Source organism: Lucilia cuprina, chromosome 2 (genome assembly GCF_022045245.1).
Source record: "Lucilia cuprina isolate Lc7/37 chromosome 2, ASM2204524v1, whole genome shotgun sequence".
Classification (NCBI taxonomy): Eukaryota; Metazoa; Arthropoda; class Insecta; order Diptera; family Calliphoridae; genus Lucilia; species Lucilia cuprina.
The window spans coordinates 58348125-58366452 of NC_060950.1; the positions used below are offsets into that span (position 1 = coordinate 58348125).

General features: G+C 30.9%; 2 protein-coding genes across 3 annotated transcripts; one reads left to right on the forward strand and one right to left on the reverse strand.

The window, feature by feature from the left end:
* Window positions 1-7576: 7576 nt before the first annotated feature.
* LOC111684041 (probable tubulin polyglutamylase ttll-15) lies at window positions 7577-9518 on the reverse strand. Of its 2 annotated transcripts, none has more exons than XM_046956670.1 (4): window positions 9445-9518; window positions 8172-9343; window positions 7889-8102; window positions 7577-7815 (listed from the first exon to the last, which is right to left on the reverse strand). In XM_046956670.1, the coding sequence occupies exons 1-4, from the start codon at window positions 9484-9486 to the stop codon at window positions 7699-7701; spliced, it is 1545 nt and encodes a 514-aa protein (XP_046812626.1). In that variant the 5' UTR covers window positions 9487-9518; the 3' UTR covers window positions 7577-7698. The 2 variants fall into 2 exon arrangements, with proteins under 2 accessions (XP_046812626.1, XP_046812627.1); XM_046956671.1 differs by having other exon boundaries at window positions 8172-9340; window positions 9445-9501.
* Window positions 9519-12521: 3003 nt separating this feature from the next.
* LOC111684047 (lysophospholipid acyltransferase 7) lies at window positions 12522-17774 on the forward strand. The gene is made up of 6 exons (XM_023446164.2): window positions 12522-12733; window positions 12832-12958; window positions 13046-13241; window positions 16127-16278; window positions 16366-16742; window positions 16815-17774. Exons 1-6 carry the CDS (start codon window positions 12522-12524, stop codon window positions 17221-17223), a joined length of 1473 nt encoding a protein of 490 aa, XP_023301932.2. The 3' UTR covers window positions 17224-17774.
* The last annotated feature ends 554 nt before the right edge of the window (window positions 17775-18328 follow it).

Here is an 18328-nt window from a genome sequence, read left to right on the forward strand (position 1 = left end):
AGATCGGTCCATATTTGGTCATAGCTCCCATACAAGGTCCCCTCCCGAAAATCACTTAAATGCACATAACTCATTACTAAATTAAGATATCGATATAAAATTTGGTACAAGTATTGCTTTTATATACAGAAATATTACTATGAAAGCTTTTTTGGATCGGTCCATAATTGGTCATAGCTCCCATACAAGGTCCCCTCCCGAAAATCACTTAAACTCGCATAACTCATTACTAAATCAAGATATTGATATAAAATTTGGTACATGTATTGCTCTTATATACAGAAATATTACAGTGAAAGCTCTTTTGGATCGGTCCATAATTGGTCATAGCTCCCATACAAGGTACCCTCCCGAAAATCACGTAAACTCGCATAACTCATTAGTAAATTAAGATATCGATATAAAATTTGGTACAAGTATTGCTCTTATATACAGAAATATTACAAAGAAAGATTTTTCCGATCGGTTCATATTTGGTCATAGCTCCCATACAAGGTCCCCTACCGAAACTCTTTTAAACGCGATATAAAATTTGGTACAAGTATTGCTTATATACAGAGAAATAACATTGTGAAATGTTTTTCCGGACGGTCCACAATTGATCATAGCTCCCATATAAGGTCCCTTTTAGAAAAACACACATACAAGGTTCCTTTCCGAAAATCAGAAAAAACGCACATTACTCATAACCAAATGTTTATATCCATACATTTAGCAAAACATTGCTCTTATGTACATAAATTCACTATAAAATTGTTTTATCACCGGTCCATATTTCGTCATAGCTCTCATACTAGGTCCAGAAAATCACTTAGATTCACAATATTTATTACCAAGTAGAATTCTGAAATATTGTCTTTATGTACATAATTGGTCATAGCTCCCATACAAAGTCCTTTTACGAAAATCTCTTAAACGCACATTACTTATTACAAAATTAAGCTATTGATACATAATTTGGCAAAATTAATAGTTTTGTATACTTCTATTTCTCTTATACTAGGTCCAGACCCTAACCGTATTTAAAGAGCATTATCAATTTGTGTTGAACAAAATTTTGTGTAGAACAAAATTATATATGTATTTGTATTTTGAAAATCTATAAATCTTCCACACACATACAAACATGTAAATTACTAATTTTATAATGTTCAATGAATCTTGGAATTGTAATAGATTTAACTTTTGGGATTTTTTCTATTAAAGACATGAGAAAACTTATTTCTACAAATATTTGATCAATTAGAAAAGTAAAAACATAGAAGTAGTTGGTGGAGGGTATTTAAGATTCGGCACAGCCGAATATAGCACTCTAACTTGTTTTTATACAAATTTTCACAAATGAACGTAAAATATATTTTTATATTTTTGTTTTTCTTTTTATTATTTTATTTGCAACAATTATTTGGGAATTGTTTGTTTAGAAAAATCAAGAAAAAATTTGTTTCTGCAAATCATAAACTCAAAGAATTCTGAGAATTTTTTTTTTTTTTTTTGTTTTAGTAAAATTTAATTTTTATTTTATATACCATTTAAATTTACTAAATTGTAATATAATTGGCGTATTTTTTAATTTTATGAGGAGAATTGTGAAAAAGTTATTTCACATCCAAAGATGAAAGATTTTGAATTACTCAATAGCTATTTTTACACGACTAGCTATTGAACCTACCAACTAGGGTTAAAGATGGCCACCCAGTTGATTAGTTATTTTAACATGTACTTACGCTTTATAAGCAGCAAATTACACAAATGTGTATGTTTACATAAAGAGAGTATCATGATTGGCCACATGGACCGTACGTTAACATGGTTAAGTTTGATTAAGGACGTGGAAAACTTGTTCTGTTTTGACAGTCGTATGGCTCTCTTCATTTTCAGAAATGATTCAAAAAAAGCAGGTCGCATTAGATCATGGATGTATTTTTATGTAAACATACACAAAAATGTGAAACAGCTGTTTCAATCTAACTTTGTTATTGTTTTATACCAATCGTGTTAACAGAAAAATATAAATCATACGACTTTTATTCTCTTCTTCTGTTATACGGATGGAATTTCATTAGACTTTTCGTACGTAAAGTGTGATCGTTTGAAGTGTCTTTTAACACTCAACAAAATTGTATGTTTTTGTTAAAATTTTTTATATTTTTTCTTTCATTGTTGGTCAAATTTATTGCATATTAGTATTATTCTACACAAAACAAAATACAACCCTGATCAGCTGCCGACGCATAAAAAGTTGAAAGTTGCTGAACTTTTTACGGCTGACGCGTTACAAACTACAGTGTGTACGTTTGGTAGATAACAAGGTTTCTTTATCTATTCCCTAAGTGCTACCAGCTAAGGACTTGAGTACCTTTTTTGTACTTTGAATTTTGTGTCAGATTTCAGTGGTATGCGCGAAGCACATTAGAAGGATATCGAATCTGATGATAATTCACCGTCGGAGTTTTTTCGCCGTTGACTCTTATCCAGATCTAGCCCGTTTTTTAGATGCCGTCTGTTGGACATATAGAAATTAAACAGGATTGGCGAAAGAACTTAATCTTTGGAGAACTCCAAAGATATATACTAGACCAGGATCTCTGGTTCCATAACTCCACAAATAACTGTCGTACACACATCTAGTTAACTACTCATTTCTAAGTGTTGTCAGGGAGATTAGATGTTCTTAACAGAGTAGCATGATTGGCCCTATCAAAAGCTTTGGATAGGTCGAGTGCCACATGGACCGTACGTTAACATGGTTAAGCGTTATTAAAGACGTGGAAAACTTGTTCTGTTTTGACTGTCAAAGATGTTAATGTGCTGTGTTTTAGACGGAATCCACGTTGATGATTTGTTGTATATAGATGTTGTTGTAATTTTGGAAAGTGTGTTGGCAATGGAAGACAGTAGGAAGATTAATATATATGATTCTCTCTGGCTTTCACTTTTTCATGTTTTCGGCAAATGTACAACCTACAATCTACAATAGCTTTTGATGATTAAGCAACTTTCGACCTTCCTAACGATGCTTCTTTCCCTTGTCTCTGTCGGGGTGCTCTAAAAATTGACAAGCAAAAAGTAGTTTAAACACCGCTTAGGGTCGGAATGGTACTACCGTTGAAGAATATTGCGACAGTATCAGCTGTGTTCGACAAATATCTGACTGTAGATGCTGATTCCGAAAGTGAGGTTTTATGTTTTTAGTTGAATTTTTCTCGCTATTAATCTTTAGCCAACTTTCTTGTCTACCGGTATTCATCACTCGGGTTGGTTAGTAGGTTGGTAAACTTTCAGAAGTCTATGCAGCCTGTCATTGATTTTTGTATGTTCGTCGGTTTGTCGAACTTAATAATTATGGGTAAGTGGACTAACACAATGAAACTAAAGGTAGGCGATAACACGTAGTTGTCCAGTTAGAGTCCGCTATGAGCATTAAAGTCTCCCACAATTTGCAGTTATGCTGTTGATTGTCGGAATGTACACAATGTACAGCACAAATTCGGTAGCACCTAACTTAACAGCAATCCTTTGGGATCTGTGATGTTGTGATACTTACGAAATCGATTTATTCGTAATTGAGGATTTTAAGGACATTGGTACAACATATTACTTTCCAAAGACATATAGTTTAACAGACCGACGATACACATTGCAATAATGGGAGCTTCGTCTTTCACTGTGCAAAACGTGGAGTTGTCAAGTTAGAGTTCGCGATGAACATTAAAGTCACCTATAACCTTCAGTTATGATGTTGATCGTCGGATTGTACACGTTGTACAGCACAAATTCGGGAGCACCTAGCAATCCCATGGGATCTGTGTTGTTCTGATACTTACGAAGTCGATTTATTCAAAGTTGAGAACATTGAACGGGTACGTTAACTATTGATACAACACTTCACTTTCCAAAGTTTCTTAGAGCGCTGCATTTTAGATTGGCATCTTTACTTATAGAGACCCTCTCGTTATAACGCTGCGCCTAAGTCATGAGTACGGAACTCCGCAGAATGTAGAACAATACCATGGTCCTGTATTTTGTTCAACACTAACTCGAACCAATTTGCCGTAATCGTCTGCCCCTTAAAAGAAGAAAAAGGAACATAGAGTGTAAAGTCGGTGTGACTGAGTTGACAATTCTTGAACATTGTCCGTTGAACTACGAGTCGTTCCTAGTCGGCTAACTTTGACTTACAAACTAAGTTAACTCTTGTAACTTTCCTTTGGGAATGATCAATCTGACTAACAAATCTGATTTAATAATTGACAATAACCAGATTTTTTGTCAATTATGAATAGATCATTGCTGCTTTTTTTTTTAAACTAATTATGAATTATGGTGAAATTTGACACTTTATGGAATAGTTTTTGATTGCGTTATTTTTTTAGTACATTAAGTACAGCAAAGCCCTCGTTCCACGAGCACCCAAGTAATATGCGACCTGGTCGAGAAACTTTTTCTTAATTCGCTTTTGAAGTTTCCAAACAAAAGTTCCCATGAACGAGAATTTAATGATATTTCCTTCTCTTTCTCTCACACGTAAAAATCAAAAGTTTCCTAGTGTGGACCGGCACTGAGCTGTCAAAATTGTGTGAAGAAGAAATCGGATGGGATTGTCTAAACGCAATATGTTAGCAAGCTTGTTAAAATTAGGGTTCTATAAATCGACTTTCGAATAATCGAACAATCGACTTTTTGTCAAAAAAAGTCGAAGTCGACTATTTTGTTCCAAAAAAGTCGATAACTCGACTATCGTCTGTGAAAAAAATCGAAAAGTCGACTTTCTTAATAAAAGTCGAAAAAAGTCGAAAAGTCGAAAAAAGTCGAAAAGCCAAAAAAAGTCGAAAAGTCAAAAAAAGTCGAAAAGCGAAAAATTGGAAAAAGTCGAAAAGTTGAAAAAAGTCAAAAAGTTGAAAAAAGTCGAAAAGTCGGAAAAAGTCGACAAAAGTCGGAAAAATTAAAAAAGTCGAAAAAGGTCGGAAAAAATCAAAAAAGTCGGAAAAATTTAAAAAAGTCGATTTTTTTCGAAGAAAGTCGAAAAAAAATCGTAAAAAGTCAAAAAACTCGAAAAAAGTCGAATAAGTCGAAAAAACTCAAAAAAAAAAGTCGGAAAACTCGAAAAAAGTCCGAAAAGTTGAAAATCAAAAAAAGTCGGAAAAATTTAAAAAAGTCGAAAAGGTCGATAAGTCGAAAAAGGTCGGAAAAAGTCAAAAATGTCGAAAAACGTCCGAAAAAATTAAAAAAGTCGAAAAAGGTCGATAAGTCGAAAAAAGTCCGAAAAGTCGAAAAAAGTCGGAAAAATTAAAAAAGTCGAAAAAAATCGAAAAAACGTCGGAAAAATTTAAAAAAGTCGAAAAAGGTCGATAAGTCGAAAAAAGTCGAAGAAAATCGTAAAAAGTCGAAAAACTCGAAAAAAGTCGAATAAGTCGAAAAAAGTCGAATAAGTCGAAAAAAGTCGAATAAGTGGAAAAAATTCAAAAAAAGTCGAAAAAGTCGGAAAAGTCGAAAAAAGTCGAAAATCAAAAAAAAAAATCAAAAAAAGTAGGAAATATTCAAAAAGTCGAAAAGTATAAAATATATATAGTCGAAAAGTCGAAAAATCGACTTTTCATATAATGCAAATATTACAAATCTAACGCTTTTTCTCTATTAAGCCCCTTTGTGTAAGTATTCTATATTCAATTTTTTCCCATCCAACACCCATTAATCTGCTCTAAGATAACAAAATTATATTACTTTCTATATATATTTGTTTTTCTAATAAAAAAAATCCATAGCTGCTCCTAAATCATTTGACTAATCTCTTTTCCTTAAAGAAAATTGTCCTGTTTCTTCTTATCATTCGCAGCTTTAGAAAGCACAGAAAACTGAAGCGTATTTTCTCAAGTTATCAAACGGAATGTTTAAAAAATAGTAAAGTATTTATCGTTTTGCAAGGCGATTTTTTCTTCTGTTGCATATATATTTTCAAAACAAAATGAATATTCAAACTCGTAGAATAATTAAAAACGTTTTGAAGACGTATGTACGTTTGTAGTGAGCGGAAGGAGTAGTAGAAAAGTATTAAATACTTTTCCATATACTTGCACATAAACTATGCGAGTTTTTTAGGAAGAAAAAGAAAGAAGTATTTATTACATTAATAGTTCGACGATAATCCTTTTTGCTTGTGATAAAACCGAACGACAAACAAACAAATAAACATTTTACCATTTGGAGGCGACAATTAAGCACTTTTTAACTGGCTACAACTACTCTGCCTGCCTAATCTGTCTTCTATACGCTATTTATACATTCATTCAAGGATACAAAATAAAAGTATGAAAGTAATTATTATGGTGGCAATTGTGTAAGATGCTTCAGCTACAAAAAAAAAAAAAACTAAAAATACTATAATTGTTTTCTGAGGAAACTTCATATATTTATTGCCTGCAATTAGTAGCTATAACAAAGATATACTTATATTTAGATAACGACTCAAAGATTTTCTTGGTTTGAATAACCAAAAATTTGCATTTGGAAGCCACGAAATTTATGGCAATGCAGCGAAATGATAAGATTATCAGCGAAATATATTACTTTAATTGTTAAATGAAAGTTGTAAGTTGAAAAGGCTACTACTAACTTATGGTCATTATTTAGGAAATGTAATTAAATTGGGAAATAAAATTCAAAGGAAACCGAATCGAGGACAATGTTTCCTAAGGAAAGCTAAGCGAAAACATAGTCTAGTCGAAGGCAATGTTGTCTATGGAAATTTTATCAAACCAAAAATGGTTTTTATGGAACAATCAATAGAAAACGGAATAAAAAGTTGTTCATAGAAAGTTTTAAAAATAAAACTGTTAAATCAATAACTTTTATTTGTGAAAAACTCCTCAAATAGAGTAATGTACAGTCAAACTCGCTTATAACGAATTCTCGGTTGTTACGAACAAGTTATCAAGCCCCGCATTTCCGCAAGTCAGAAAGTCCATAAAACCAACATAGATAGATAGATAGATAGATAGATAGATAGATAGATAGATAGATAGATAGATAGATAGATAGATAGATAGATAGATAGATAGATAGATAGATAGATAGATAGATAGATAGATAGATAGATAGATAGATAGATAGATAGATAGATAGATAGATAGATAGATAGATAGATAGATAGATAGATAGATAGATAGATAGATAGATAGATAGATAGATAGATAGATATAGTAAATTTTCAATAGAAATAATGTTTAAATATAAATTTTTCTATAGAAAAAGTTTTCAAAAAAAAATTTAAAAATTTTAAAATATTCAAATATAAAGTTTTGTATAGAAAACTGTTCTAATATATTTTCTACAAAAAAACTAGAAAAAAAAAAGTTTTCTAAATGGCTTTCATTCTAAAACTGTTCGAATAGAAGGTATTCTATAGAAAACTGTTCAAATAAAAACTTCTCTGTGGAAAACTGTTCAAAGAGAAAGTTTTTCTGTAGAAAACAGTACGAATTAAAAATTTTCTACAAAGAATGAAAACTTTTGTTCCAGAAAATCGTAAAAATACCGTTTTCTATATAAAAATATAAATTTTTTTTAACAAAGAGTATTTACTGTACAATTTTAATATATTTTTTTATTAAAAATTAAACATTTATTTTGTGATTTACTCTTTTGCAGTTAGCTGCCAATAATTTATACATATAAATCTATTAAATTTTGTATTTTTATTTAAATACACCAGTTAGAGTCATATTGACATTTATAATAAAACCAGCGTGTCATCCAAGCATTACGTTTTGTCATATTTTGTACTTCTGTTGCAATATCAAAGTTCTCTGGTTGTAACTGCAGAATATTAAAAAAAAAAGAATTAATACTCAATGATTAGACTTAAATCTAATTGAAAATATGTACTCACAATTGGTTTGGGAAATATACGTTTCATGCTGATTCTATGTAAATGTTCATGATGTGCCTTTTCCAATATTTCATATTCACTGCCACTGAGACAAGGTAAACACAAATCACATTCTCGACTATTGCAGGATTTATCACAGCCATGTTCAGCACAATCGTTAATATTTGTAGCTAAATTTCTTTCGGATGTTATCATTTCTCTGACTTCTTCGGAGCTAAAATAAAGGAAATTTGCTTTACTCAGTAAAAAAAAATTATAAATCAATTGTGATTATTTGACTTACCTTTCCTGAAGAGTTTTGTTTTGCAAAGGCGAGCCAATACCCACCATATTCATAATACTATATAGAATTTGTTCATAAAGCAGAGAATTGGGCTTAAAATGTGCAGACGAGAGATTTGGTGACATATTCGCCTCCATTAGATGTACTTTAAGATTCTCATCAATAATTAAATCGAAACGCATTAAATCAAAGAAATTTTTGGTTTTATATGAGCGAAGTATTCCCTTAATATCTTGTTCTTTGGCCAAAACTGTACGTCTGATAATATCCTCCACTTGTAGCCAAATACCAGAAGGATTTTGGTTTTGATCACGTACGTAGGCATCAAAAGCACCACGCATGCTGCCTCCTAAACGTTTGTAGTATTTAACTAAAGAAGGTACTTGCCATGTTGGCAAATAATCATCTCCCACTACATACTTATCCACATTAGAAGCATCGAAAGGATGATATTTAACAGGACAATAGCGGAATAGTACATCACCACTATAGATATAAAGACGTAAGGGATCAATTGAGGTAATGACCACATAAACACCAATGTCGAACTTATAACCATCAACTAGGAAAGGATTTTGCAAAAATTCCTGCACAAAAGAATCATTTGAATATAAATTTATATCTTCTGGGGGCCGTATGGCTATATGACGATGTTCATTATGTTTCTCTACAAATAAAGCCTTTGGATTATGCTCCACATATTCGAGAAACTCTTGTCGCTGAGAAGGCAAACGAAAAGCCCGAGGCAGGAAGGGAAGAGGTGTTGTTGATAAATCCACTTTGTTAGTTATAAAGCCGCAGCCTGGAAAATGATTAACCATTTGATGTTTTTCTAAATTTTTCATACGTTGAGGCATTTTTATAAAAGGATAATCATGAGCCCACAAAAGATTCCAATTATCCTCCAAGTTTACGCGTTGATAACCCAATCTATCCAATACATTTATAACATGTATTAAGTGTTCCTCAGTTTTGCTTTTACCATAAATAGCATAAGTAGCTTGAGGAACTATTTCTACCTTTCTAACATCCTGTTGTTTAGGCCAATTCCAATAGCTGCACTTGGTAGGTAACAAATCCACCAGAATGGCAGTTGCCAAAGTGGCCAGCAAAAATACAATTACAGAATGCACAGGAATTGCGTGTTTAGCATCTTTAATATCTTGAGTCTTCTGTAAAAATAGAAATTTTGTTACCCTCTTCTCTTAACTGGTCTAATAACAATATGTGGGTCAAAACAGACAATATTTGTATATACCACTTATAAGCTTACCACTTTAGTCTGAACATTATTTTGATTATTTTCGGCATCCATTTATTAATTATTATTATAAATAAATAAAAAAAAAACTATTTAAATTTAACTTTAAACTAAAAAATAAAAACAAAAAACTTAACAAAAAACTTTCACCAAAAAAAGTGAGAACAGTAAAGAAACAGAGTTGTATATTTTGGTATTAAATTCCTAAGACAGTGTTACCATTTTTATGTGAATTTATTATTAATTCAATAGGGTGGTATAACATACAATTATATGGAAAGTTTTTCTTCTTCGTGTTTTTTTTAGAAAGTTTTCAATATAAAATTGTAAAAAATATCAGGATTTGTACAGAAAACTGTTCAAATATAAGAAATTGGCTTTAGAAAACCGTTAGATTTGTAAATAAAGTGTGGTTATAGATAATCGAATAACAACTTTAACATCAAAAACTGTTCAATAAAGCGTTATCCTTAGACAAAAATTTGAATGGAAAGTTTTTTTCAAAACTATTGGAATTGAAATTTTTTAATAGAAATGTACCAGAATTGCAATTTTTCTATTATGTTCGAATAGATTATTTTCTATAGAAACAAGTTCAAATGCAGATTATTGTTAAACAGAACAGTGTTTATTAGGGTTCTATAAATCGACTTTCGAATAATCGAACAATCGACTTTTTGTTGAAAGAAGTCGAAGTCGACTATTTTGTTCCTAAAAAGTCAATAACTCGACTATCGTCTATGAAAAAAGTCGAAAAGTCGACTTTGTAAATAAAAGTCGGAAAGTCGAAAAAAGTCGAAAAGTCGGAAAAAGTCGAAAAGTCGGAAAAAGTCGAAAAGTAGGAAAAAGTCGGAAAAATTCGAAAAAGTCGGAAAAAGTCTAAAAGTCGGAAAAAGTCGAATAGTCGGAAAAAATCGGAAAAAGTTGAAAAAAGTCGAAAAAAAATCGGAAAGTCGAAAGGTCGAAAAAAGTTGAAAAGTCGACTATTTATAAAATATAGAAAGTTTTCAATATAAAATTGTAAAAAATATCAGGATTTGTACAGAAAACTGTTCAAATATAAGAAATTGGCTTTAGAAAACCGTTAGATTTGTAAATAAAGTGTGGTTATAGATAATCGAATAACAACTTTAACATCAAAAACTGTTCAATAAAGCGTTATCCTTAGACAAAAATTTGAATGGAAAGTTTTTTTCAAAACTATTGGAATTGAAATTTTTTAATAGAAATGTACCAGAATTGCAATTTTTCTATTATGTTTGAATAGATTATTTTCTATAGAAACAAATTCGAATGTAGACTATTGTTAAGCAGAACAGTGTTTATTAGGGTTCTATAAATCGACTTTCGAATAATCAAACAATCGACTTTTTGTCGAAAAAAGTCGAAGTCGACTATTTTGTTCCAAAAAGTCGTTAACTCGACTATCGTCTATGAAACAAGTCGAAAAGTCGACTTTGTAAATAAAAGTCGAAAAAAGTCGAAAAAAAGTCGAAAAAAAAAGGAGAAAAAAGGCGAAAAAAGTCATATATAGTCGAAAGTCGGAAAAAGTCGAAAAGTTGAAGAAAGCCGGAATAAGTCTTAAAAAGTCGAAAAAAGTCGTAAAAAGTCGAAAAGTCGGAAAAAGTCGAATAGTCGGAAAGTCGAAAGGTCGGAAAAAGTTGAAAAGTAGACTATTTATAAAATATTAAAAGTCGAAAAATCGACTTTTAACTGAATGCAAAAAGTCGAAAAGTCGACTTTTCATAAAATGCAAAAAGTCAAAAAGTCGACTTTTCATAAAATGCAAAAAGTCGAAAAGTCGACTTTTCGTTTAAACTATAGAACCCTAGTGTTTATAGAAAAAAGTTAATTTTAAAATGTAAAATGTCATAGTTTTATATAGGGTTCTATAGTTGAAACGAAAAGTCGACTTTTCGACTTTTTGCATTTAGGTAAAAGTCGACTTTTCGACTTTTTGCATTTAGGTAAAAGTCGACTTTTCGACTTTTTGCATTTAGTTAAAAGTCGACTTTTCGACTTAGCATTTTGTAAATAGTCGACCTTCTTCTATGGTACCAGAGACAAAGTCTATTGAAAATGATTAACATCGGTCCATTATCTCACCTAGGGTCTCATTTGACCATAGCCCCTATTCAAAGCCCCCTTCAAAATTCGACTAAATGTCCATAATTTTATTCAACAATAAATGGCTTATGTATATCTGAGGCAAGGTACAACTCAACTTAAATGCTTTATAATACAAACTAAACCACATTTTTTTGTAACAGGTGTAGGGTATTATGTGGTCGGCCTGGCCCGATTATAATTTCTTACTTGTTTCACAATATAATTCAAAGCACAAAATCTATATACATACGTAAATAAAGTTCCAACGTTACTGACTGACAGACTGATTCATCATCGTAGAGCCTAAACGGTTGAAGCTGAAGAGTATCCAATAGGTATAATGTATCCAATAAGTTGGGATTTTTGGAAATTCCAATTTGTTGAGGGTTTTTATTTGTTTTACTTTTACGTTATTGATCATTTTCTTAATGCAAAATTTTTTAGAAACTGATTTTCTGCAAGATTTTTTATATGGAGGATATAGTTAAATATCGACTGATCCTCGTAAAACTTGGAGAAAGGATTTGTTTTTAATTTTTAAGAATTTTTTATTCATCCCTGCATAATTTCTCACACAACTTTTGAGCTTGCTCTGTTTTGTTGTTATAAACATTATATTTGCTTCCAAAATCCCACTATCTGATCTCTCGGATTCCGTTTTTATCGTTGAAAATTTAAAAACTAAACGTAGTAAAAAAAGCCAGCTTACATTCGATTTTAAGCAGCCGCCGATATATTTAGTGTCAGCCGCCGCCACCGTTAATATTTGTCGGCGCAGGGCTCTGGTACTGCACTATCCATCTCTGCATCAGTCAGTGGTTGTTTATTTTCATTTTTCAACGGCAGCAGCAGAAAAAATCAGCACAGATTTTATTCGTAATAATACGGAAAAAATACAAAATTATTAACAAAAACTAAAGAAGAATGCACAAATAATAATTATCTGCCAATAAAAAGATAAATTACATTACAAATATAACATGGAACTTGATGATATAATTTATGTTGCTTGTCTGCTGACCTGCATAGGAGCCGGGAATTATGTGAAGAAAATACCCGATGAAACCCAAAGGAAATTCTTAAGTACAGGATTTGGTCTGTTAATGGTGTTCCTGGTATCGGGATGGCATACATTGCATTGTCTAATATCGGCAGGTTTGGGTGCGGCAGCCGTAATTTATGTCCACCCTAGGTAAGTGTGAATGACACCAAAATGGAAAAGAGATTATGTATGTTTTTGCATAAATTAATTTACCATGTGTACTTTGTATGTTTGTTACACAAAAACAGCAAATGCCATTTGGCGGCCTTTGTTGCCATGTTTGGTTACTTGATGTTTTTCCGTTTAATGGATTCATTTGGTTTCTCCGAGCCACCCAGTCATACGAATATGATACAAATGATTTTGACCTTGAAGGTTTGTAACTAACTAACTGTAATCCAAAGTAATTGGCTTATAATAAGATTAAAAACAATAGTAATAAATCTTATTAACTTTATAAAGGTGGCTGGTATTGGTTTTGAAAAAACTGCCTCCTGGAAGAAACTTCAACAGCGTGAAAAAGAACAAACTGACAAACAAACCGGCACGGGAGAAACTGGTCAATTGGTTGAAATTACCGATTATGATGTAGAAATTCAATCAATTAACATAGTAGAGTTATTCCATTATACTTTCAACTATATTGGCATACTTACGGGTAAGTGTAAAAGACAACGACGCTTATTTTCTTATTATTAAATTATCAATTTAGTTTTTTGTTAAAGCAATACATAGATATTTTGATAAGCTTTTTTTTATGTCATTGTTAGTGGCTACCGCCAGCTGGCGCGAATTATAAGTAGTATTATTAATTTTTTGTATTGTATTGCTTGATTTAATGCAAATTTTATAAAGCTTATCAATAGGGTGACCATATTTAAGGCGAATGAATACAAACTTAATGGATATTTATAATATTTATGCTGATTAATATAGTAGACTGAATCGCGGCTATAAATAGCAGATTCACAAAGGAGATAAACTTCTTTGGAAAACTGATCAATGGCTAAAAACTGACGGATAATTGATTTAATTGATAAAACTTTCAATAGTCAAATGATTAAAGACAAGTTTTCTTTCTAGTTTCTTTCTAAAACTGATGAAAGATAAGCATTCTTTATAAATCAATTTAAACATATATTTTATTTATAATTCTGATCAAAAAAACGTTTTCTTTACAAAACTGATCGAAAATAAGTTTTCTTTATAAAACTGGTCGAAGATAAGTTTTCTTCATAAAACTAATCGAAGATAAGTTTTCTTTACCAAATTTTTTCCCTAGAAAACTGATTAATATTAAAATAAGCTTTCTCTAAAACAAGTCAAAGATAAGTTTTCTTTATAATACTGATCGAAGGATACGTTTTCTTTAAAAAACTGATCAAAGATACATTTTCTTTATAATACTGATCGAAGATACGTTTTCTTTAAAAAACTGATCAAAGATACGTTTTCTTTATAAAACTGATCGAAGATAACTTTTGTTTACAAAACTTATCGAATATAAGTTTTCTTTATAAAACTGATCGAATATAAGTTTTCTTTATAAAACTGATCGAAGATAAGTTTTCCTCACAAAACTGATCGAAAATAAGTTTTCTTTGCAAAATTTATTCAAGATAATTTTTCCATAGAAAACTGATTAATGTAAAGATAAACATTCTCTAAAACAAGTCAAAGATAAGTTTTCTTCGTAATACTGATCGAAGATACGTTTTCTTTATAAAACTGATCAAATATAAGTTTTGTTTTTATAAAACTGATCAAAGAAAAGTTTTGTTTTTATAAAACTGATCAAAGATAAGTTTCATTATAAAAATCATGTAAGATAAGTTTTCTTTACAAAACTGTTCATTAAAAGAATTTAAATATAAGTTTTCTTTAAAATACTGATCAAATATAAGTTTTCTTTATAAATATGATAGAAGATAAGTTGTCTTTACAAAATTGATCGAATATAAGTTATCTTTACAAAACTGATCGAAGATAAGTTTTCTTTATAAAACTGATCAAATGTAAGTTTTTACAAAACTGATCAAAGATAAGTTTTCTTTATAAAACTGATCGAAGATAAGTTTTTTTTTACAAAACTGATCGAAGATCATTTTTCCCTGGAAAACAGATTAATATAAAGATAAGCTTTCTTTAAAACAAGTCAAAGATAAGCTTTAGTTATAGTACTGATCGAAAGTAAGTTTTCTTTATAAAAATGATCGAAGATATATTTTATTTTCAAAACTGATCGAAGATAAGTTTTATTTACAAAACTGATCGAAGATAAGTTTTCTTTACAGAACTGATCGAAGATAAGTTTTCTTTATAAAACTGATCGAAGATAAGTTTTCTTTATAAAACTGACCAAACATAAGTTTTATAAAGAAAACTGGTTAAAGATAAGTTTTCCTTACCAAATTGATCGAAAATCATTTTTCCCCAGAAAACTGATTAATGTAAAGAGAAGCATTCTTGAAAACAAGTCAAAGATAAGTTTTCTTTACAAAACTGATCGAAAATAAGTTTTCTTTACAAACTGATGGAAGATCATTTTTCTCTAGAAACAGATTAATCTAAATTTTTTTATAGAAATTGTTCAAAGTATCATAGACAAAGTTTTTTTTTTGGTAGAAAACACGTGTTTTATTGAATTCTGAATAAAAATTAGCCCTTCTATAGAAAAGTGATCGATGTTAAGCTTTCTAAAGAAATGTCATCAAAAAAATGAAATAAATAAACTATTTTCTATGGAATATCAAAGACATTGTAGAAAACTGATCAAAGATAATATTTTGTTTATAGAAAATCAATCGAAGAAAAAGTTTTCATTAAAAAACTTATAGAATACATCGATCGATTTCTATAGAAAAATAAAAAAAGAGAATAACTTTTTCGGGCGTTCCCACGACAATCAGTTCTTTGCACCGGAACGACTCGGCGACGAACAACGACCAAGGATTGTCAACTCAACCACAACGACTTTACACGTATCGCTGCTACAACAACAACAACAACTTTTTCGAGAGAAAAATTAACAAAGACAACGTTTTCTCTAATAACCTGATCGTAGAAACATTTTTTTATACAGAAAATATTAGATAAAAAGATTCTTTAGAAAATTGAATGAAGACAAAGTTTTGGTTTAGAAAACTGATCCAACACAAAGTTTTTTGTAGAAAACTAAATAAAGAGCAAGAAAACAAATCATTTGGAAATTGTTTAAAGGTACAAATTTCATTAGAAAATTGATCGGAAATATTTGTTTTATAGAAAACTTATAGAAGAAAAAAATGTTTTAAAATTACTCGATCTTTTGTTTAAATTAAGGATCAATGGCAAAGTTTTCTTTTAACAATTGCTCGAAAACAATGTTACGAATAGAAAAGTAATTGTAGTTTTCATTAGAAAATTGATAAAAGAATTGCGTTTGAAAAAAAAAAAACTAATCGAAGACAAAGCAATGTTTAGAAAAAATAAGGATTTCACTAAAAAAATGTAATTATACTAAAAACAAACAAACTTAATTAACACTTTTATATTCCTTTAAAGGTCCTTATTATCGCTATCGCACCTATCGTGACTATTTCGAAACGCCCTTTAAAAATTATGCTCCCAATGTACAGGCCACCTTGGATAAGCTTAAAAGTGCTGGTATTTATTGTGTTTTATATCTGGTAGCAAATTATTTTTATCCTTTAAGTGTAAGTATAAGAAAACAAAAAGCTAAATTTTTATGCAGGAAAATATTTTAATAAAAACCACACAACCTCTATGACCCCCGCCCATAGTACGCCCTAAGTGATGAATTCTATACACAACGTTCCTTTTTCTATCGTCTAATGTATGTGTGGCCCACATTTTTCATATTCCGTATGCGCATGTATACCGGTCTTACGTTAAGTGAGTGTGTCTGTACTATGGCAGGCTTTGGCGCGTATCCCGATGAATCAGATGTGGCCAACGGTGAAGGTCCTCGTAAACAATATCAGCATTTGAAACGTGATGCCGATAAGAGAACGTATAACTTTACCTCAATAGTTAATACGCGTGTCATGAACGTGGAGAAATGCTGGACCTTCCGTGAGGCCATGAAACATTGGAATATTTGTGTACAATATTGGTTGGCAGTGAATATATACAAGTTGTTCCCTAGCAAGAAATATAGGTGAGAATACGAAACGATTATTGTTATCAAACTTTTTTGTTACGGTGAATCATTTGTATTTATTTGCTGTAGAACTGCTGCCACACTACTCTGTTCTGCCTACTGGCATGGTTTTCGTCCGGGTCATTATTTCTGCATAATGGGTGCTCCCTTATATGTGCCCCTTGAAGATATGTGGAATAGTTTAGTGCGCAAAGACGCTACTGGCCTGCAGCGCCAGATAATTGATGTTTTATTTTGGATTTCGAAATTTTTTGCTTTCAGTTATTTAGGCACCGCTTTTCTTCTGGTATCCTTTGGTAATATATGGAAATTCTATAGTTCTGTTTATCATATTGGCTATATAGGCTGGGCTGTAATGATGGTTTTGGGTATTTATTTGACAAAACAAAAGAAGGCTGCAGAGAAAGGTAGAAAACGTGCCGAAGATCAACAAGCTGGTGGCGAGTCACGGAATGAGCACAAAACAAAAGTACAATGAGTTAACAATGTATTTTAATGAATGTCTTCTAGCAACAATCTTCGTTGTTGTGTTTTTTTTTAGCAAATTGCGTTTTATACTTTATTTTTTTATTATTTTTTTATACTTTTTTTGTAAACAAACATTCGCACAAAATGTTGTTGTTTTTTTATTTGGTGTCATTTAAATTATAGATATTATAGTTATTACAGTTTTTTTTAAACACCTTTTTTTATAGAAAATTTATTAGCTTTTTAGCAGGTTTTGTTTTTGTATACTTACGTTTAATTAAATAATCATTATGAATATTATTAATATTGGCTTAATTTGTTTGCTTAGAATTAAAAAAAATGTATAATTTATTGTTTAATTAAAACTAGTCTTTAGGCACTCAATACAATACTTTTGTATTTTAATACAATCATTTGGGTTTTGTAAAAAATAACAATTCGAATTTTGCAACAATACATAATATAGAGTTAAGATAAAAATTTAGTATAATTAACTAACCGCCCTATTCTGGTTATCGATTCTTTAACCTTAACGCTCTTAATAAAGTTATTGATTCAGTATTTGTTTTGGCCTGCTTTCAAACACAATTTGTCCAATTCACAATCAGTGTTGTATGGTTGTATCGTAGTATGTCATAATTTTTATACCGTACACAACTTTAGTGCTGAGGGAATATTGGGTTTGTGCTGATGTTTGTAACGCACAATGTTATTGGTCCTATACCAACCTTAAAGTATACCAATCGGCTCAGAATCATTTTGTGGGTCGTAAACTTATAATGTAAACCTTGTAATCAAACTACAGGTCGCAATTTTAAAGATAATTCAATGAAATTTGCCACATGATCTTCTATTGTCCCAGGGACGAAACCTATTGAAAATGGTTGTTGTAACTTCTTAAACTATACAATTTTAATCCAGGGGTTCTGTATTTAGGTCCAAGCCAAGAAGTTCTGCCGCTTCAGTAGGGTTAGTCCATAAATCCATTGGGCTAAGTGAAGTAGGGTGGGCTGGACAGTTGAATATGTGGTGGGTATCATGGGGACCCTGTCCACAAGATTGCGTTGGTCGACCTCCAAGAACGACATTCATGCGGTAACCTGAAACAGCGGTAT